The sequence below is a fragment of the Pygocentrus nattereri genome, chromosome 4 (assembly GCF_015220715.1).
Source record: "Pygocentrus nattereri isolate fPygNat1 chromosome 4, fPygNat1.pri, whole genome shotgun sequence".
NCBI lineage: Eukaryota > Metazoa > Chordata > Actinopteri > Characiformes > Serrasalmidae > Pygocentrus > Pygocentrus nattereri.
The window spans coordinates 16,096,548-16,118,447 of NC_051214.1; the positions used below are offsets into that span (position 1 = coordinate 16,096,548).

Here is a 21,900-nt window from a genome sequence, read left to right on the forward strand (position 1 = left end):
CCCAGAGAAGATGGCAGCGTTTCTGGATCATGTTGACATATGGCTTCTTCTTTGCATGATACAGCTTTAACTTGCATTTGTTGATTGCACAGCAAACTTTTTTTTCCACAGATCATGAATTCTGGAAGTGTTCCTGAGCCCATGCAGTGATTTCCAGTACAGAATCTTACCTGTTTTAAATGCAAAGTATCACAAGCAACCAGTATTGATCGGTGGGCTTGTCCCTTGCGTACAGGGGTTTCTCCAGATTCTCTGAATCTTTTGAGGGTATTATGTGCTGTAGATGGTCAGATATCCAAAGCCTTTGCAATTTTACGTTTAACTTTTTTTTCTGAAATTGTTCCACAATTTTGAGATGCAGTTTTTCACAGATTAGTGAACCTCTGTCCATCATAACTTCTGAGAGGCTTTGCCTCCATAAAATGCTCTTTTTATACCCAGTCATGTGAGTTAGTTGCAAATTGCTCTTCCAGCTATTTTTTTATATACTTACTTTTGCAGCTGTTTGTTACCCCTGCCCCAACTTTATCAAGATGCATTGTTGCCATCAAGTTCTAAATGAGTTCGTTTTTTATGAAATGGTAAAATGTCTCACTTTCAACATCTGTTATGTGTTCTAAGTTATATTGTAAATAAAATATAGGTCCACGAGATCTGCAAATCGCTGCATTCTGTTTTTATTTACTTTTTACACAGTGTCCTGACTTTTTTGGAATTGGGGCTGTGTTTACATTTAAAACAGCTGTTTTGTGTGACTTTGTCTTTTTTAGACCAAAGTCTCTTGAAGATGGGCCAGTCAGAGCCCTGCAGATCAGATGTGCACTTTTTGGCAATTTCCTCAGTACAGCCACACTGCCTTGTCAATATCCAAACCATGGCCTTATGTTGTGGAAGATGCAGCTCTACAAGATGGGAAAAGTTATCCCTCTACATTAAAGCCACTGAAATGGTGGGAAAAATGAGCATCTTTACTCACATTTCTTCAAGCTTTTCAAATGTAGTCTTGCTATACAGGCAACAAGTATGGCAAGTGAGAGAGTGCATTTAATGGCAGGAAACTTTGTGACAGCGTTCATTCCTCAATTAGTGGATGATGGTTCTATGCTGTAACCTGATAAAAAATGAGTGCTGAAAGATTTTTAAGAAAATGTATTAAAAGTAAGAAAGTGTTCTTAACGGCAGGGTTCATTGTGACAACTCAAGGAGTAGCCCTCTCTTCAGTAAATTTGTGCATAGTCACATTAGTAGCTCTTTTTTGTGTTGAACAGTTTGTTCCCAATTGACTGGTAAAATGTTTTTGTTGTTACATTTTAAATATATATTTTTTAGTTTTAACCACCCACCCTTAGTGTGGTGCATAAAAAAGTGGTTGATATTATAGCATCTATTTAAAGAAGATGTAAATGACTTGTCTGAGCATAAAGCCAATGCTCTGTTGATCTTTACAAATAGTCTAAGAATGCCATGGCTGTCAGTGTTGAAAAACATGTTTAATACATAAGTCAAATCGAATTAAGGATTTAGAGGAACGTGACACCCTTACTGAATTTATTAGTAACTTATCTGCCAATTCCCAGTTACAAACATTTATGTCTCACCTGTTTACTCCTTGATTTTATATCATACATATATCATACAGTTGTGTGAGCACAGTTGTATGTTCTTGTTGCATTTTATTTGCCTTTACACATTATGGATGTAAATCATGTCATTTAGGGCAGTCAGTTCTACATGTAACCTGAACTCTCCTGTTCTTTGCATCTGAGGAAAGGGTTTAAAGGGAGGAGATGACAAGGGAAGTGGTAAGAAATGAACATTTTAAGCCATTCTGGCGTGGTCTGAGTGAGATGTGATGGCTGCCATTTGCTCTATTTCACAGAAGAGCTGTAGAGGTATGAAACTACTTGAAGGAACAATTGTTGCTGTTGTTATTTGTTATTTATGGGTGTAAGGTGTGATTGTGTTGTGTGACTGAGGGAAAGTTACTGTGGGTTATGTCTTAACCATATAGAGGCTGCCTGTTATTCTAGGTCCTTTGTGCTTTTTTTCTTTGGTGTTAATAAAGAGCCCTTCTCCTAATTGAAATCTTGTCCTCTCCCGTATCTCCTGCCAAGATGCCACATTATTATTATTATTATTATTATTATTATAAATCATATCATGTTTGCATCTTATGTTAGATGGTCAGTTAAATAAGCTGGGTTGTAATTAATTGCTCTTTTTCTTAGGGTTTCCTCTAATTGACCCTGTACCTGAGCACTGAATGAGAGGTTGATGGGTACAGAACAAGACAAGTGATGTTGCCACCACGTTATAATAATTTATTTATGTACTCTTTATTGCTTTATTTTGTATTTAGTCCAAAACGCAGTGATGAACCTGCCTGGAACAGGATACATATATTTTGCATCCTTGTTTGCATAATTTCTTTGACATTTGCTGGTTGTCTCATAAACAGAGAATGACACGTGCGACTTTTATATCGCCCGCCTGTCTGCGCAGATACATTTTTTTGTATGAATTGCTACGCTGTGGTACGTGGTATATATATGTGAAATAGAGCAAATGGCAGCCATCACATCTCACTCAGACCACGCCAGAATGGCTTAAAATGTTCATTTCTTACCACTTCCCTTGTCATCTCCTCCCTTTAAACCCTTTCCTGGTTTTATGTTTGCTGCACATGGCTCTTTTGTAGTGGTAAGTAGTCGTTTTTGGTATATATATATATATATATATATATATATATATATATATATATATATATATATATATATATATATATATATGTGTGTGTGTGTGTGTGTGTGTGTGTATGTGTCTATAGATAGATAGATAGATAGATAGATAGATAGATAGATAGATAGATAGATAGATTCATCCATTCGTTCATCCATCCTTTAAAAAGTGTCTTTTAATATTTTAACTGCTTTCAGTGTGGATGATTATATATATATAATATTGTGTGTGTGTGTTTGTGTGTAGATAGATAGATAGATAGATAGATAGATAGATAGATAGATAGATAGATAGATTCATCCATTCGTTCATCCATCCAACAACACTTTATTTCAGAGTATGATAATCCGAAGAAAGGAACCATATTACTTATTTTTGTGGCACTGCCAACCTGCACACCCCCACAACTATGACCAATTCCGTCATGTCATTGTGCCTTTCCTCCACCAGCTTCAAAGTCGTCATGAAATCTAAACTAAACTGCGATCTCAGACTGCAACAGGTACTAGCCTAAACCGATTCGTTCAAATGTGAGTACTGTCTGTTCCTGTTGGTTGAGAAGTACACGTCAGCAGCCAAGTTGCACGTCAGGTCAACCTACTTGATGTACTATCGTTTTCCTCTTCCTGGTTTTATGTTTGCTGCACATGGCTCTTTTGTAGTGGTAAGTAGTCGTTTTTGGTAAATTACTCATTTCTAGTAATGGCAGGCCTGCTGCACTAACTACTGGTGCTTATTGCTAACTACTGGTCTTGTGAGATAATTTGTCCCTTTTGTTTTCTCGCTCTCAGGTGTCATTCTAAACACATGTAAACTGAAAAGCAAGTTGCCTTGACAGATTTGAGTGTCAGCAAAACACTTGTCGAGCGACCTGCCTGAACTGCAGTAGAAATAATGCATGACGACTGTGTAAAGGCCGCAGTTTAAGATGAATCAAGTCTACATTTCCCCACGACCAGTTTGACGGAGACTATTATACCACATAGACTCGGCGTTTTAGGCTGCAGAAAGCACAAACTGCAGCTCAGCGCTACTCTCACCTAAGCAAAATGAGACTGAGACTTCTGAAGAAAAATGTGGCTGCTTTGCTAATTATCTCAGTAATTCTGTTTGTATTGTTTTATTCGAAGTTTGTAATAACAAATGAGAGGGTTGTTGGGGAGAATGTTCCCCGCGAAGGGACGCAGGCTGTTGCCATAAATACATTTCAGTACGGGACTTTTTTAAATATGAGGAAGTCCGTATACGACAGCAACTACAGGCAGTTCGTTCAGAACGGGGATAAGTTTCCAGACGAGCCAGAAGTTGTGATTGTTGTACAGGTTCATAACAGACCTGCTTACCTAAAAATGCTAATACAGTCCTTAGAAAAAGCAGCTGAAATACACAAGTTCTTTGTGGTTTTCAGTCATGATTATTTCTCAGAGGAAATTAGTGATCTTGTAAAAGGGATAACATTCTGCAAGGTGCTTCAGATACAATTCCCCTACAGCAAGCAATTATATCCCAACGAATTTCCTGGGCAGGATCCACAAGACTGTCCTAGAGATATATCAAAGGAAAATGCCAAAAAGAGAGGATGCATCAATGCAGAATATCCTGACACTTATGGCCATTATAGGGAGGCCTCCATCACACAAACCAAACACCACTGGTGGTGGAAGCTGCATTTTGTGTTTGAGCGAGTGAAGGTGCTTCAGGGATACAAAGACTTTGCAGTCTTCATTGAAGAAGACAACTACATACTCCCTGACTTCTATCAGTTCTTCAAATCTATGACCAATCATAGAAAAAGCCACTGTGAAGACTGTGATCTCCTTGCGCTTGGCAATCATGATGGTGTGTCTCGTTTTGTAGAACGGTCTGCCAAAACTGAAACTTCAGGGTGGATGTCCACCAAGCACAACATAGGCATGGGCATCTCCAGGGACGTTTACTACAAGTTAATGGGATGTAATAGTGAGTTCTGCACCTATGATGATTACAACTGGGACTGGACACTACAGAACCTTTCTGGCACTTGTATACAAAAACCCTTGAAAGTTCTTGTAGCCTGTGGAACCCGTGTTCTCCACACGGGCGACTGTGGCCTGCATCAGAAGGACACGTGTCATCCCGATTTGGCCCTTCAAAAAGTAGAGACAGACCTAAGGGAGGTAACATCTGCCTTATTCCCACAGACTCTAACCCTGACTGGCCATGGACCAGTGGAGCACAAACCCCATATGAAAAATGGAGGGTGGGGGGATGTACGTGACCACACCCTGTGCATCAACTACGCTGCACGACTCTGAAACAAATGTTTTAATTGTTGTGTTTAGCCAGCACATGCCACCCAAAGTTTAAAGTTCAAGGCAAATGTGAGTGCTAATTTTATATTCCTTTCTTAAAAAAGGAAGACATAAAATCCATCAATATTTGCTTCATCTGGGTTAATGCCACTTGGAAAGCTTAAACATTGTAATTACAATAGTAATTTTATATGGCCATTTTTGTCATGTTTTCATGTTATCCATTATTTACTTGCTTTTAAAAGAAAAAAATATGTTCTTGCCTTAAACATAATATCGTTTGTTTCTGAATATACTGCCCAAACAGGTATATGAAAAGTAAACATGGGAACATGTCATGAAATTCTGCATTTGTGCTGGCATTATCTAGCTAAGGACACTGAGCTATTGCTGTTGTAATTATGCTTTCTATTAATACAAATGCTTTGGCTTTTGTCTTGTCTTGTGTGTCATGGTTCTAATGCATTGTCCATCTGCTTTAAAAGGAAAGATTCCACTTTTATGATATTTGTACCATATTGCTGCTGTCGGAAGGAAACCTTGTATCTCCATTTTTGTCATTTTCCAATTTTTGACATAATTTCAAAGGAACTCTTGCCCTTTACATTGTGTGTAATTTGATGAATAGACCAAAAGAAATGACCCTAAATTACTTGGAAAGGCATCTGGTTCCACTGACTTACATTAAATTTACAGTATGCTTATTCTTTCTCCTGTAAAGTTACCATTTTGGAGATATGAGGTTTTGTTCCGACAACAGCGATATAGTGCATTTAACAGTACAGTAGTACATTTTTGTGTGCTTCTTGTTAATGTTTATGTATCCAAATAGAGCTCAGCCATGCATGTTCCTAGCCATACAGTTTTCAGATGTACTGCTCTTTTGTAGTAGGCACAGAAGTGGCCATGCACTGTCCTACTGTAGCAAAGGTAGAATATTTTTGTTCTTTGTTTTAGGCGCATTGGAAAATGTAACATGCTGCAAAATGCTGCTGTTGTGAGAAAATCTAGGAATCAGTAATCACTCAGATTTTTTGAACCAAATATTAAAGGTTGCATTTTTTACTCAGAAAATATTGAGGTTGCACACTAATTAGGCCAGTGGTGGAAAAATGGAATTTATTTTCCAGATGTCTTCTCTTGTGAATAATTCCGTACATTGTGACTTTATTGTGTACACACTGTTATCTTTACAATATTTCAGTCTTGTAAGAGAGATTTTCTGTTTGTTCATGAAAAAGAAGTGGTGTACTTACAAAAGTAGACATTTTGCTTTTTTCTGGACCTTTGCTCTACAGGAAAGGATGTGTTTCCTCTCTTTTACCATGTTTCCAGACAACATATGTGAAGCAATTGTACTGTTCAGAGGAGCTGTCAAGTATATTGTATCAGAGACTTGTGTATTTGTGTTTATGTATGTCTTGATTCAGGTGATTTTCTATATTACGGGTATGATGTGTAAAAAAACTGATCATTAAAAGCCATATTCAAAAGATTGATTATCTTTTTTTTCTGTTAGCTTTTTGACTTTGTGCAATTTTATCTTGTTTTTGTTCACTTTGAAGCAGTGTCACGTTTGTTATTGTAATGTACCTAAATAATTTAATCACCTGGTGAAATTTTTCAATTATTTTGCAGCCTCTTGTTAACCAAAATTCATTTTGATTAAACTTTTCAGTTAAAATAATCTGCAGTGTTTTTTGGAATGATTTTTGCTACAGCCTTGATAACTTGATAATTCTACACCCAAACTCTGGGAAGTATCTTTCTGAATGAGAAATAAACAAAAGATATTTAAGCTAACATGGTATAGGCCTCAGTTGTAATAAATGTGATTTATGCAATAGACAAAAAAGTTACCTAGGAGTGTGTATTGAGTTATGACCTATTGTTTCTACACTTCTCATGTTCATAGATTACTATGTCAGTTTTCTTGATATGGTAAAGATTAAAAAAAAAATTAAAGTGTTTTTAGACATCTTGTCATAGTTTAAACATGATAGTGTTAGTATAATGTTAAAGTTTATTTTGAATCATCTCATCTTAATAATTGCATTTCTCTCCCCAACAAAACAGCCACCACCAGAGCAGGTTTTATTTGGGTAGGTAATGGATTATTCTTAGCACTGCAGTGACACTGACATGGGGCTGTCATGTCAGTATGTCTTTGTAGGTAAAAGTCAGAGACAAGAGCTCATCTATTGCACAGTTTATATATATATATATAATGATAAACTTAACAAATAAACAGAAATGTTGCATATAAAGTCACAGAAAATTACATTTACAAAGTGGATCAACAAGAGTGGACGGTAAATGTACAGACCGTATCTAATCCATTCATACCATCACAAGACACATTGATTTACAATATTTATATATAGAAAACCAAAGTGTGTGTAGTTACAACAATATGATATATTTTAAAGTCAAATTGAAAAACTGACCCTTGGTTTGGTTCGGACCAATGAAAATGGTTCAAAACTTCCATAACAAGTTGATGCAGATGCTTTATCTCTCTCCAATAAAGTTATTATTTTGGAGATTCAAGGTTCTGTTCTGACAGTGATGATATAATACTTAACAGGTCTTCAAATTGTAGGATTGCAACTGCAATCAAAATCATTATATATTTGTCAGATGCCGTGTGTTACTCAAAAAAGAACATGAATATAAGATAAAAGAATTTACACACTGTTAAAAAATAAGATTTTATAAGTTTGCTCATATTACTTGCTTAATACATACAGACATCCACTTCAGAACATGACTAATTGTGGCTAAGTTGAAGTGATAAATGTTATGGAAGACTTTGTCTTCTGCAATTCTTCATTATACTTCATTTCTCTGTGCCAGTTGGTCTTACTCTGGATGGCCATACTGACAATAGTGTATTGTCCTCTGAGAACAACTGTCTGTTCACAGTGAAATTGCAAATGTAAGTATGTTCACAATGTTGGCACTCTGTGCTGCCTTTTTAAGAGTGTGTGGGGAAAGTATACATTTTTAGTATGAGTCTATGGTTATTACAGTATAACACTATCCAGTTAATAGTGTATTACTTGATGCTGAAATACAGACAGATATTCAGAAATTCAGTATATGCTGAGTCTCTCTCTCATGCTTGAATGCTTGATTGATCAGAATTTGCTTACAGCAGTGACACTGACATGGGGGTGGCGTAAAAGATGCAGTTCTGTCGCTTAGTCTTTATCGGTTTAAATTGCCCACCATGAACATCCTGGTACTATCTGAGGTGTGCCCAGTTCAGGGGCTACAAAGCCATCTACAAAGGTGTGTCCTTCGAAGGCTGTTTAGACCGGCGAAGGCTGAACTGAAATGAGACAGTCTACTCTACGGCATATTTCCTGTTTGTTGCACAGTGCCGCTGTTCCCACACGAAATGCCCACAGACAAATGAAGCTTAGAACTGGAGTTCTTAATGTGGGCATAGGAACATGGCACTGGCTACAAAATGACGACACAACTTAATTTCCCTATGGGCAGAATGAATAGGGTTTTCGAAAAACCGTCTCTGTTGCACTCGGTGTTATATAAAAATGTTCAGAACCTGATACATTTTGTCGTGTGAACATTCTTCTCTCAAATACCACTGGATCCTCTGAATTATGAGGTCATTAAAGAGTTGAAATATGAATATTGCTACGTGAGCTAAAGCTACTGGGCACTTAATTCACGTCATTAGACTGGCAGCCTCCTTAAACGGATTATGAACCCCTGATAAACTGATTTAGGATCTCAGAATATCCTGATTATTATTTTAACCCCAGTAACATTTTTCTAGGACATTTTCTTATGACATTCGTCAGCTGTTTGTTTGGCCTTTCCCATTCCACCATGTATGTATGGAGGATTTCGGGACAAGCAGCCAGTGAAAAAGAAGCTGACTTCGGCTTCATGGGGGGCTGAAAAGCATATGAGGAGGTTTTTCTATTTCCGTGTAACAGCGGAATAACGTTGACTTTTTTTTTGATGTATCACAGAACCGACAGGCAAGTATTTTAACTCAATTGCTAAAGTTAGTGTCTCACAGCTGCTGCACCATTTAATGTATAATGGGAACAATTAAACAATAAGCTTAATTCATAGTTTTGACATGCGTAGTATTTTTGATAAGGAATTTTAGCCTATCAGAATAAACCAGCTAGAGGTTTTATTTACGGGTATACCCATTAATATGCACAACGGTAGAACATTTCAATAAGTTAGCACAGCTTGTCAGAGCACTGCTACAGCCCACCTTAGTTTCGTGTAGCTTAGTGAAACCAAATTTATATGCAGTAGCTTTAGGTCGCATGTAGAAATATTAGTATTATAGTTCTTTAACAACCTTGTAAGTCAGAGGATCCAGAGGTCTTCAGGAGAAAAATGTTCACAGGCCATAACATATCGGGTTCTGAACAATTTTATTTAACATAGTGTGTGATAGAGGTGAATTTTCGAAAACCCTATTCATTCATGGCCATAGAGAAATTAAGCTTAGACTCAGAGTTCCTAATATGGGCATAACAAGGACTACAGAATGACGCATGACTACAGTGGTCAATTGGTGTTTCTGAAATTGCACCATGTTTACTATGTCATGTTCTATTTACGGGCGGCTCTGGATCATGCCGGCAAGCGAACTTTAACGTGGTCCACTCAAAACTGTACTTTTCCCCCCTCTCCATTTATATGTAATCGTTTATGGTGTTCAGTCACCCTAATGACCTATATAGGCAAAAAAACAACTTTTATTCAAAAAGAAAGAAACAGTGAACAAACCTGGAGGCAAAAGAGATTGGAAGCTAACTTTAGCACTCGCAGACCATGTTACACTGCCAAGAGAACAGGAGCAAAACACTCCTGGGACAACAACATGGACTGTGATGGAGATATCCATGAGGAGGAGGCAAGGAATGACATCATTATTTAAGATATGGCTCCTGACATGCCAACAAAGAGCGCTGCCTATAAAAAGACAAAGAAAGACCTTTGCTCCTTGAATTTCAAGTAAATTGAGGCTTTAAGTATGAAAATTGATGAATGAGCTGATACTCTGGAACAGATAACAGATCGTGAGAAACAACTCGACTAACATAGAAGAGCTGAAGACATGAGATTCAAGACATAAAAAAGGAAACAACGCCCTGTCCAAGAAATGTGTAGAGCAAGAGAAAATGAACTCTGAATCGAACAACAGATTCTCAGAAGCAGAGCGGTAACGTTGTCGCTGGGGGCTTTGCCTTTATGGTCTTCCAGAGGTAAGCAACGAGGACATTAAAAGAAAAGTCATAGACATTTGCAGGTCCGTAGCCCCAGAGCTAGAAAATAAATTTGAAGATGCAGGTATCGACATTGCTCATCACCTTGGCAAAGCAGATGCCACAAAACCTTGCAGTGTAATAATGCAATTCGGCTTTCAAAAAGCCAGAGACGTGGTGTGGAATCAAGCCAAGAGCAATGCTCTGCTAAAGATTAAGAAGCTCCATCTCAGTGAGGACCTGACAGCGACCGACAGACAAATTTGTGCAAAACTATGGCTTCTCGTGGAAAAGGCCCACCGCGAAGGCAAGAAGGCATATTTCAGAGGTGCCAGAGCTTGAAATTCACTGCGAAAATTGAAAACCCTTGGATATTCTACATATGCACCTCTGGACAGTAGCCACTACTATCACTTTATGGACATCTAATACTGAAAACGGCTAAGCTGAAAAGCTGTTCCAGACAGTTAGCACACTAAAAATGGTGACTCGTTCTCTGTTATGAGTAAAATATCGTTACAACTGTGCTTAAAGACAAAAAAGTATAGTTTTGAAATGTGTAAGTGAAAAGGTACATCTCTGTTGTTTCACTACGGATTTAAATTTGATTTCAGTTAATGCTAGAGGATTACAATATTTAGTTAAAAGGAAAGCTTGCTTTCTTTTCTGCAAATACAGTGACATAGATTTGATTTTTGTCTAAGAGACTCACTCTTATGGAGTATGGATAATAGTTCTTTCCAGAGAAATCAATGGGGAGAAAAGTTATGGTTAACACATGGTAGTACTCACTCAGCAGGGGTCGCTATTTTATCACACATTTAGAGGTAACATTGTTTCACAAAAGTAGATATAAATGGACACTGGATAATACTTGTGATTGAAATAGTAGCTATGCAACATCTATGGATACTGCTCCAAAACTATGAATGTCACACTACTGGAGGAAATTGAAGGCATTATAAGAAGGACACTCAGTAATTTCCCTACAGCAAAACTCATTATTGGTGGCGATTTTAATGAAGTAATGGACAATACTTTGGATAGACTCCCTTGAAAACCTAAACATAACATAAATAATCTCTTCAAATTTAGCAAAAAGATCTAATAGATATTTGGAGAGCCCAGAAACCACAAAGAAAACACCAAAGATTGTTCTCTTCAATCAAGAATTGACTTATGGCTAATAGCAAATGAATTATTTCTTTTAGTACAGGAGACCGATATATGTTCTGCTGTCCTCACAGACCACAGAGTAATCAGATTGAAAATAACCTCATTAACAAGCAAATCTATTATAGTAGTGGCTACTGGAAGTTGAATAGTAATCTACTTCAAATGATTTAAAAGGAATAATTAGGAAAGTCATTAGCAAACAGTGGAAAATAGCACATAATACCAATGAATTTGGGACACAATGGGAATTACTTGAGGGGCTCACAAGGGGGGACCCATCATCCTCTGGTCAAACTACCTACAAATGATTATGCTACTAATATTAATAGCAGTAGTATTAGTAGTAGTAATAGCTAGGAGTCTATGAAAAAGTCAATGTAGTTTTCCCGGGCAGCTAGTCAAAGGCAGGTGGCGGTAGCTGAGGTGTGGACAGCTGGTCTAAAGCGGGTAGCAGGAGAGCTCGACAGTCAGTCATCCTTCAGTGTCTGGCAGGACACGTGGGCAGTTGTATACTTGGAAAAAAGTATATGTTTGTACATAAAATAGGGAATGTGAACATTTCCTAAGTCTGGCTAATGACTCTGGCAGATCTGATTATGACAGCTTAACTAAAAGGAGAGAACCAGAAGGACACACAGACCCAGGATCACTCTGAAACAGTTTGGCATCCCTAAGTTCCACTGTCCACAAACCTGAGTGACCGCGTGTGAGCAGCGGGACAACAGCACCACTCTGTAAGTCCCTCTGTCCATGGACCCCTGGATCTGTTGCCTTTATCTAAGGGGGAACATTACCTACCAAAAGCTAAACTGAGCAAGTGAGTTTTCAGTCTAGTTTTAAATATTGAGACTGTGTCTGTGTCCCAAATATTTTCTGGAAGATCATTCCAGAGTTTGGGGGCTTTATAAGAAAAGGCTATTCCCCCATCTGCAGCCTTATGAATTCTAGGAGCTATTAATAAGCCAGCACTCTGTGATCTGAGTAGTCGTGATGGCTTGTAATAGGAAATAAGGTCTTGCAGGTACTCAGGAGCGAGCCCATATAGGGCTTTATATGTCAAAAAAAGAATTTTATAATAAATACGGAATTTAACAGGCAGCCAATGAAGTGATCCTCTCCATGGATCACCACCTTATCGTGGTGGAGGGGTTTGTGTGCTTGAATGATCCTAGGAGCTATGTTGTCTGGAGCAAAGCCAGGTGCCAGGTGACAGGTCAGACAAAGAGTGATCCAAAATTCCCCCTATGAAAATAATGAAAGAACGGGACTTGTGTACCCTGCCTGGATCAGGGTTACCGGGGCCCCACCCTGGAGCCAGGCCTGGGGGGGAGGCTCACCAGCGATCGTCTGGTGGCGGGCATTAACTCATGGTCCACCATAGTCCACCCTCCCATTGACCCACCACCAATGGGAAGGGCAGTAGTAGGGGTTCGGTGCTTTGTGGATTGGGCAGTGTCCGAAGGCGTGGGCCTTGGCATTCTGATCCTCAGTTGCTGAAACTGGCTTTTGGAACTTGGAATGTTACCTCATTGGCGGGGAAGGAGCCTGAGTTGGTGCGCGAGGTTGAGAGATACCGGCTAGATATAGTCGGGCTCACCTCAACACACAGCTTGGGCTCTGGGTCCAATCTCCTTGAGAGGGGCTGGACTTTATTCTTTTCTGGGGTTGCCCATGGTGAGAGGCGGCGGGCAGGTGTGGGCTTTCTCATAGCCCCTCGACTCGGTGCCTGTATGTTGAGGTTTTCTCCGGTGGACGAGAGGGTAGCTTCCCTACGCCTTCGGGTTGGGGAACTGGTCCTGACTGCTGTCTGTGCTTATGCAGAATACCCAGCCTTCTTAGAGTCCTTGGGAAGGATGCTTGAAAGTGCTCCTCCTGGAGACTCTATTGTGCTACTGGGGGACTTCAACGCTCACGTGGGCAATGACAGTGTGACCTGGAGGGGTGTGATTGGGAGGAATGGCTTCTCTGATCTGAACTCGAGTGGTGTTCAGTTTTTGCACTTCTGTGCAAACCACAGATTGTCCATCACGAACACCATGTTTGAACACAAGGATGTCCATAAGTGCACATGGCATCAGGACACCCTAGGCTGCAGTTCAATGAGTGACTTTGTAGTCGTGTCATCGGACTTGCGGCCATGTGTTTTGGACACTCGGGTAAAGAGAGGAGCTGAGCTGTCAACTGATCATCACCTGGTGGTGAGTTGGATCAGGTGGTGGGGGAAGATGCCGCTCAGACTGGGCAAACCCAGACGTATAGTGAGGGTTTGCTGGGACCGTCTGGCAGAAGAACCTGTCAGATTGATCTTCAACTCACACCTCCATCAGAACTTTGACCAGATATCGGGGGAGGTGGGGGACATTGACTCAGAATGGGCCATGTTCCGTTCCTCCATTGTTGAAGCGGCTGACTGAAGCTGTGGCCGCAAGATAGTAGGTGCCTGTCAGGGTGGTAATCCTCGAACCCGGTGGTGGACACCCCAGGTGAGAGATGCCGTCAAGCTGAAGGAGGAGTCCTACCGGGCATGGTTGGCCTATGGGACACCAGAGGCATCTGACAGGTATCGACAGGCCAAGCGATCTGCGGCTTCAGTCATCGCCAAGGCAAAAACTCAGGTGTGGGAGGAGTTTGGTGAGGCCTTGGAAAGTGACTTTAAGTCGGCTGCGAAAAGATTCTGGCAAACCGTCAGGTGACTCAGAAGGGGAAAGCAGTGTGCCACTAGCACTGTATATAGTGGAAATGGTGTGCTGCTGACTTCGACTGAAGACCTCATTGGGCGGTGGAAGGAATACTTTGAGGACCTTCTCAATCCCACCGACATGTTCTCCAGTGAGGAGGCAGAGTATGGAGACACGGGAATAGGCTTGTCCATTACTGAGGCCGAAGTCATTAAGGTAGTTAAAAAGCTCCTTGGTGGCAAGGCTCCAGGGCTGGATGAGATCCGTCCCGAGTTCCTCAAGACTCTGGATGTTGTGGGGCTGTCTTGGCTGAAACACCTTTTCAACATTGTGTGGACATTGGGATGCATTGGCAGACTGGGGTGGTGGTGCCTCTTTTTAAAAAGGGGGACTGGAGAATGTGTTCCAACTACAGGGGAATCACACTCCTCAGCCTGCCTGGTAAGGTCTATGCAGGGGTACTGGAGAAGAGAGTCCGGCTTATAGTCGAACCTCGGATTCAGGAGGAGCAGTGCGGGTTCCGCCCTGGTCGTGGAACACCGGACCAACTCTTCATCCTCTCCAGGAGATGCTACGAGCCATTCAGGCCCTGTACAAACAAAGCAGGAGCTTGGTTTGCATGGCCGGCAGTAAGTCAGACTCATTCCCAATGAGAGTTGGACTCCGTCAGGGCTGCCCTTTGTCACCGATCTATTCATAATTTATATAGATAGAATTTCTAAGCGCAGTCAGGGGACGGAGGGTGTCCGGTTTGGTGACATCAAGGTCACATCGCTGCTGTTTGCAGATGATGTGGTCCTATTGGGGACATCAGGCCATGAACTTCAGCTTTCGCTGGATCGGTTTGCAGCCAATTGTGAAGCGGCCGGGATGAGAATCAGTACCTCTAAATCCGAGACCATGGTTCTCAGGCAGAAAAGGGTGTAGAGCCCTCTCTGGGTCTGGGATAAGCTCTTGCCTCAAGTGGAGGAGTTTAAGTATCTCGGGGTCTTGTTCACGAGTGATGGTACAAGGGAGCGGGACATTGACAGGTGGATTGGTGCTGGGTCAGCAGTGATGTGGGCTCTTTACCGGTCTGTTGTGGTAAAGAAAGAGCTGAGCGACAAGGCAAAGCTCTCAATTTACCGGTTGATCTATGTTCCTACCCTCACCTATGGTCATGAGCTTTGGGTAATGACCGAAAGAATAAGATCGCAAATGCAAGTGGCCGAAATGAGTTTCCTCTGCAGGGTGTCTGGACCCCCCCTTAGAGATAGGGTGATAAGTTCGGTCATCCGGGAGGGACTCGGTGTAGAGCTGCTGCTTCTTCACGTCGAGAGGAGCCAGTTGAGGTGGTTCGGGCATCTGGTTAGGATGCCTCCATGACGCCTCCCTCGTGAGGTGTCACAGGCAAGTCCACCAGGGAGGAGACCCCGGGGAAGACCCAGGACACGCTGGCGTGACTATATTGCCCAACTGGCCTGGGAGCGCCTCGGAATCCCACCCCGGAGAGCTAGTGGAAGTGGCTGGGGAAAGGGAGGTCTGGGCTTCATTGCTTAAGATGCTGCCCCCGCGACCTCAACCCCGGAGAAGCAGAAGATGATGGATGGATGGATGGATGGATGGATGGATGGATGGATGGATGGATGGAATGAAGTGATGATAGCACTGGACTGATATGATAAAATTTTCTAGCTGAAGTTTGCTCAGATTCCTGCTCGTACATCCTGACAGTAGTGTTACAATAATCTAGCCTAGAAGTGATAAAGGCATGGACTAGTGTTTCTGTGTCACACAGTGATAGGGCATTACTTATCTTGGCAATGTAGCGAAGAAGTAAAAAAGCTGTCCTAGTGATGCGGCCTATGTGTTGATCGAATGATAAATCTGAATCAATTATGACGCGAAGATTTTTTGCCGCTGAACTGGCTGATGACACCGCTGTCTTTCTTGAAAAAGCTAATGAAATTCCCAAGGGCTGAGATACAATAACCAAATTCTCCAGCATATCCGGACTGAAATTAAATGTTAATAAGTTTGAAATACTGGCGTTAAAGTTATGCAGTTCAAAATCTGCAAAATTCCTGTAAAAGACACAATGTCCTGCCATGGCATTAGGATTACAAAGAATTCACAAGAAATTAGTAACCTAAATTTAAATATGATAACTATCACGCATCCCTCTGACTTATTTGAGGACAACATTTCACAGCAGCATTCGAGAGTTTACGTGATTGTTGCAACCGTAGTCCGATTCGCACTCCATTTCCCAGGATACACAAGGAACTCACATGACCTATGACTCTACTACGAGCTCCTATCAGCGCTCACAATCCTTGGAATACTAACACGCAACACCTCTGCACCATGTCCTATTTAGATAGTATATAAGCCCGGGCTTTGAAAAGGATTGTTTCCTGGTAAACTGCTGAGCGGTTGTTTTGATTGTCTTCTCGTGTGTTTTTGACCTTTGCTTTTCTGTTACGATTCTCAATTCTCTGTCTTTGCCCTTTTGCTACGTTGCCTTTCTGGTTGGATTTGTGTTTTGATTTCTTGGACTGTATTATGACTTTGATTCTGGATTTTTCTCCACTTGAAATTAAATCTCTCTTTTTAAGTATCTGCACGCATCTGAATTCTGCTTGCTTGTAACAATAACTGAGACCATCAAAAATACATTTAAGTCATGGCTAACAAGAGATCTCAGTCTCCGTGGAAAGTTTTATTAACTAAAGCAGAGGGCCTTTCTCATGCCTCATACTTTATGTAGCCTTCTTGATAGACTAATATTTAATTTCATTTGGAAGCAGAAGCCTCACAAAATTAAAAAAGTTGTCAAAAATAAAATAAAGGATGGTGGACGGTGGATTGAGTGTGCTTGACTTTACAACATTTAATAAAATAATGAAAGTAAATTCGATTAAATGATACTTTTTTAAAAATCCTCATAGCCAATGGATTATTCTACCCAATTTTTTATTTCATAAACTTGGTTGTCAGAAATTTTTGCTGCAGTGTCCATATGCGAAATTACCAATCAAACTTGCTAACTTCCATAAGCAGTCACTACTACATTTACATTTATGGCATTTGGCTGACGCTCTTATCCAGAGCAACTTACAATTTGATCATTTTTTTTTACATAGGTAGGCCAAGGCGGTGTAAGGATTCTTGCTCAAGGACTCTTATTGGTATAGTGTACTCTTCTGGTCTCTTATATACAAACACAACTACTCTCCTCAGCATTGCTTAATTTGAAATAACTAAGACATCTGTCACAAAAGAAAAAGTTTATTCTTTGAAAACTGGTGCAGGAGTAATTTTCTACTGGTAAGTCAACTGCTAAATGAAAGTGGTCAATTTAATCAATACTCCAATTTTCAATATAACATTGAGCACATGAAATTAGCACAAAATAATATATCATAGTAACAGAAGCTATTCCTAAAGGTATACTCACTCTCCTAAGAAACACGACAATAAAAATATCAGCATTAACAATTCATAACCATGAAACAGCTTCAGTTGATGGAATTAATATAAGTGAAGAACAATTTAATAATAGATTTCTTAGAGATTTATACATCCCAAGAAGGATTCCCATGGCACTGGCTCAATGGGCATCAAAATTTGTCATTGATTGGAACATAGTATGGACCCTCTCTAACAAGTATGTATTAAATAACAAAGTCAAAGAAGTAACATACAAAATCCTTCATAAATATTACCTTTACAACAGTATAGTATTCAAAATATAAATAGAAAAATAAAACTATAACAAGTAGAGAATATATGTAACCATTTTTTGGTGAAAAAATGAATGTATTGAGCACATCTTCTTCAACTGTATTCATTCTAAGACTTTTTGTTATGATGCAATGAAGGATATTGGAAAAAATGTATGTTATATTAAAAATAGATATAATTGGTATTTTATTTAATTACAAAAACTCCAGTAAGGACATTTGCTTTTTGCTTACAATATTCATTCTACTTGGTAAATACTTTGGTAAATACTAAGTGTCAGTTCCTGGGTTTTTGCAATTCTTTACCTGTTCCTTATTTTTAATAAACAAAACATTAAGCTTCCCAGTGGTGTGGCTTTTGTTCACTTTTTCTGTTATTCCTTATTTTATTAATTTAATTTATATTTTAAAGTCAAATTCGCTACTACTTGAGGACTAAACAGCTATCGTTACTTGCCTTGTTGACATGTTGTGTTAATGTCAACATGGCTTCAAAGTGTGCTGTTGATGTTTTTGTTTTTAATATTATAGATATTATGTTCTTAAACATGAATGGTAGTTAAGATGAGCCATAGTTTAAAAATTGAGATCAGATTAATTTTCTAACATTAATACATCTTTAATTAATAGTTATTTCAGTAATCCCAAGGCCTAAATAATCTTAATGAATTAATGACTACTGTAAACTCTGTAATGTTAAAGTCTGCAATTAAAAAGCGTACATTATAACACATCACATCCAGACAAGACAGGACATCATAAACACATCTATTTATGTTTCTTTGTACACAAATAAACATATTTTATGTATATTGTCTTTTTATTATGCTGATATTTACTGAAATAGATTAATTAAATAAAGCTATAACTTTAACATGAATAGCCTGGTAGGCAGATTATCTGTGCCTGTGTCCTTGCATATAGTCCCCAGCATGGTTTGCTCTGCTGCATGGAGATGCTTCAATCGCTCAAAGACAGGAGTAAAAATGTTTGGTTTCTCCACTGACATAGACAGAAGAAAAAATCACTGGTTCAAGTCAGCAGGAGCAATTATTAAATTACTTACCATCACAAAAGATTACAACTATAACAATGTGACATTGCATACATTTCAGCCAAAACAAAAGCCACACCACGGGGAAGCTGAATGTTTTGTTTATTAAAAATAAGGAACAGGTAAAGAATTGCAAAACCCATCGAGTTGACCAGAGAAGGTTTTTTTTAATTTTTTAATTTACTTTATTTTATTGCTTCTATTTGTGCATTCTTGGTTATAAATTTTGACTGGAAAAAAACATTGAAGTTTTATTTATCTTTTGTATTAGCTGGAAAGTTCATCAAAACAGAAATTTCTTGAATGTTATCCATCTTTATTCTCCTCATTGTTAGTAAATGCATAAAACAACATCAAGCTAAATTTAAAAACTAAAATCTGCATAAAAGTTATTTTGTAATGTAGTGATTCATAATAATCCAGTAATCGATTATTCATATCAGTAATCAATCGATTATTTGACTATGAAATTAGTCGTTTGTTGCAGCCCTACAATCAAGTAAGAGCGGCCTTCACAGTCAAAGATGTCAGCGCCCACCTTAACCCATGGCGCCTCAGGGTTGTCTAGAGTGGTTCTCTTTGGTCACGTGGGAGTAACTGCTACATGGTTCCACCATCATCTTAACATCCTTACCAAGACTACGCCAATACATCAGCTGTCTTGCATGAGCTAATGATCTCTGAATACCTTGATGTGCTATATGAAGCACTTTTCAGCATCTCTGCTCTGAGCCCCGTTGGAACAATGATGCATTTGTTGACCATCCCTAGGTCATCTATGGCCAGTAATGACTGGATCTGATGTGCTGTGCCGTTCTTTTCTTTTTGGCCATCTAGTGTAGTGCATTTACTTCAACAGGGATGACTCAGCATCTGCCTTGGTGGCTTGCTGCAGCAGAGAGATGGCATCACCATCTAATATATTCTGTGCAATACAAGGGTAGTGTGTACTACCCTTTCAGCACCGAGATCAGTAGCTTCAGCTGTAGGCACACCTGACACAGCCCTAGAGAGTGCATCAGCTACTTTCATGTCTTTGCCTGGTGTGGCTGCCAGACTGTGTCATTGAGTCTTTTTCATTGAGGATATACTGGGACAGATAAGGGGTCGTCCCTAATAGATGCTGCAGTGCTTTCTTGTCAGTAGGGGCAGGCGTGTCTTGAATGGCAGAGACTTTGGATGGGTCTGGGCAAACTGCATCACCACTGATGATATGCCCAATTTATGCGACCTCAGGCACCATATATTGAATTTCTTCACTGTTGAACGTGATGTTGAGTTGAAGTGCACTCTCTGTTACTCTCTTTAGTATGTGGTCATGCTGTCTTTGTTGGAAGCTGCAATTATCATGTCATCTGTGATCACATAAACTCCTGCAGCCACGAACCACTGGAGTTAGACTGTCTAATTGAAACAATGGCCCAAAAGCAGTTCAGCTTGAAGACTACTAAAAATTTAATGAGCAAGAAATCCCAGTCGCTACTTACAAAAAAAAAAAAGAAATTAAGAGAGCGGGGGTTATACTATTTGAAGTTGTTGTCATAGCTTTTTTGTATTCCTAAAGGATGGGGTTGTCAGTAAACAATCAGTAGGTGGTATGCTGTACACGGCATCATACTATGGTCCAGTGTGAGTAGCTATGAAGATTTTGATGAATTCAAATGGAGGGGAATGTAACAGGTTTTATTTTCTTTCATTACGTTTTCCTCAAATCTTCAATCTTCATGCCTTCTCTGTTTGCATGTATTTTAATAATATAGTAAGAAAAAATTGCATTATTTTTTTATTTTCATATTTTTTTTTTTTTTGTATTTTTTCCGTTGGCGTCATTGTGATGTCATCTTGTGTGTCACACACACTCTCTTCAGTCCATTTTAAGCACTGATGGAAAGAAGTTGGTGTAGCTTCAGCTCTAACAGTGTGAGGCTTGGTCAGGGATTATATTAAAGACTCACAGTAGATGGAGAAATCACGCTTTAAGCCTAACCTTTACTTTGAGATAAAAAATATCTGCAATTCAAACATTTCCACTGAGTTTTGATAATGTGGTGGTATACTTTAAATGGCCAATATTGGTAACTAGCCCTAACCAATGCCTTTATGGGGCTGAGAACCCTTAGGCTTGGCTGAGCTATGTATCTAAGGAAGAGTGGTGCTGGTCAGTGAATGGATGTTAGACCATGCTGCATTGACAGCATTTCAAAGCTTTTCAACCAAAAAATTTATTTTAAAACTATATTTTGGATAGATTGAAAAGTAATTTATATTGTGGGCTTAAGCAGAAGAATTAAGACAGAAAATATGAACTCTGCATGTATTCTGTTATATATTCTACCGAATTTCTTTAGAAGGCCTGTTTTTGCTACCAGCTCTGATCAGTGTATACAAACATATGAGTACCCTTGATCAGGTTTTATGTCAGAAACTAAGCAGTATGGGGCTTGATCAGAGCTTGTATTGAAAATTAACTCACAATAAAGAGTTGAAATCAGGTTTTGCGGACTTGTGCCGTATTTGGTCCAAGTAACTGTTAATAGCACTAGACACACTGCCGGTCAGCCTCCTCACAGCGCATTTGGGCAGCACCTCGTTTAAAATTTGCCCCTCACCTTTTCCTGCTCAGTACTCTGCAGTCATCAATTAACTTTGACTGTAAAGCTCGCTGCTGCTTTTGAGGCAATGTGTATTTTGTATTTTAAACATTGCACATTTATTAGAATTACGATCAGGTATCATGGATTTTAGCATTTAGCTTTTGATATGTTATACAATTTGACAAGCAAATAAGTTGGAGTTTCTAGAGGGGAGGACATCAGTGCTAGCTGAAATTTCTCTTTAATTATGTTTAATAACGACATACTCTTAATCTTGCATTATCTCTCTCACCTGGCTGTGTAACTAGCTAGCTAGGGTTGTACTATGAGAGGCAACTGTTAGCATTCATTGGAAAAAGATCAGCTTTAATATTTCTGA

General features: G+C 39.5%; 1 protein-coding gene across 2 annotated transcripts; it reads left to right on the forward strand.

The window, feature by feature from the left end:
* Positions 1-2,677: 2,677 nt before the first annotated feature.
* On the forward strand, positions 2,678-5,671 carry LOC108414341 (alpha-1,6-mannosyl-glycoprotein 2-beta-N-acetylglucosaminyltransferase). 2 transcript variants are annotated; one of them, XM_017687194.2, is made up of 2 exons: positions 2,678-2,700; positions 3,531-5,671. In XM_017687194.2, exon 2 carries the CDS (start codon positions 3,789-3,791, stop codon positions 5,031-5,033), a length of 1,245 nt encoding a protein of 414 aa, XP_017542683.1. In that variant the 5' UTR covers positions 2,678-2,700; positions 3,531-3,788; the 3' UTR covers positions 5,034-5,671. The 2 variants fall into 2 exon arrangements, with proteins under 2 accessions (XP_017542683.1, XP_017542682.1); XM_017687193.2 differs by lacking the exon at positions 2,678-2,700 and adding an exon at positions 3,210-3,403.
* The last annotated feature ends 16,229 nt before the right edge of the window (positions 5,672-21,900 follow it).

What these genes read in the sequence shown, in the direction of transcription:
- LOC108414341 (XM_017687194.2), top strand. Translation starts at nt 3,789, where the DNA reads ATGAGACTGAGACTTCTGAAGAAAAATGTGGCTGCTTTGCTAATTATC.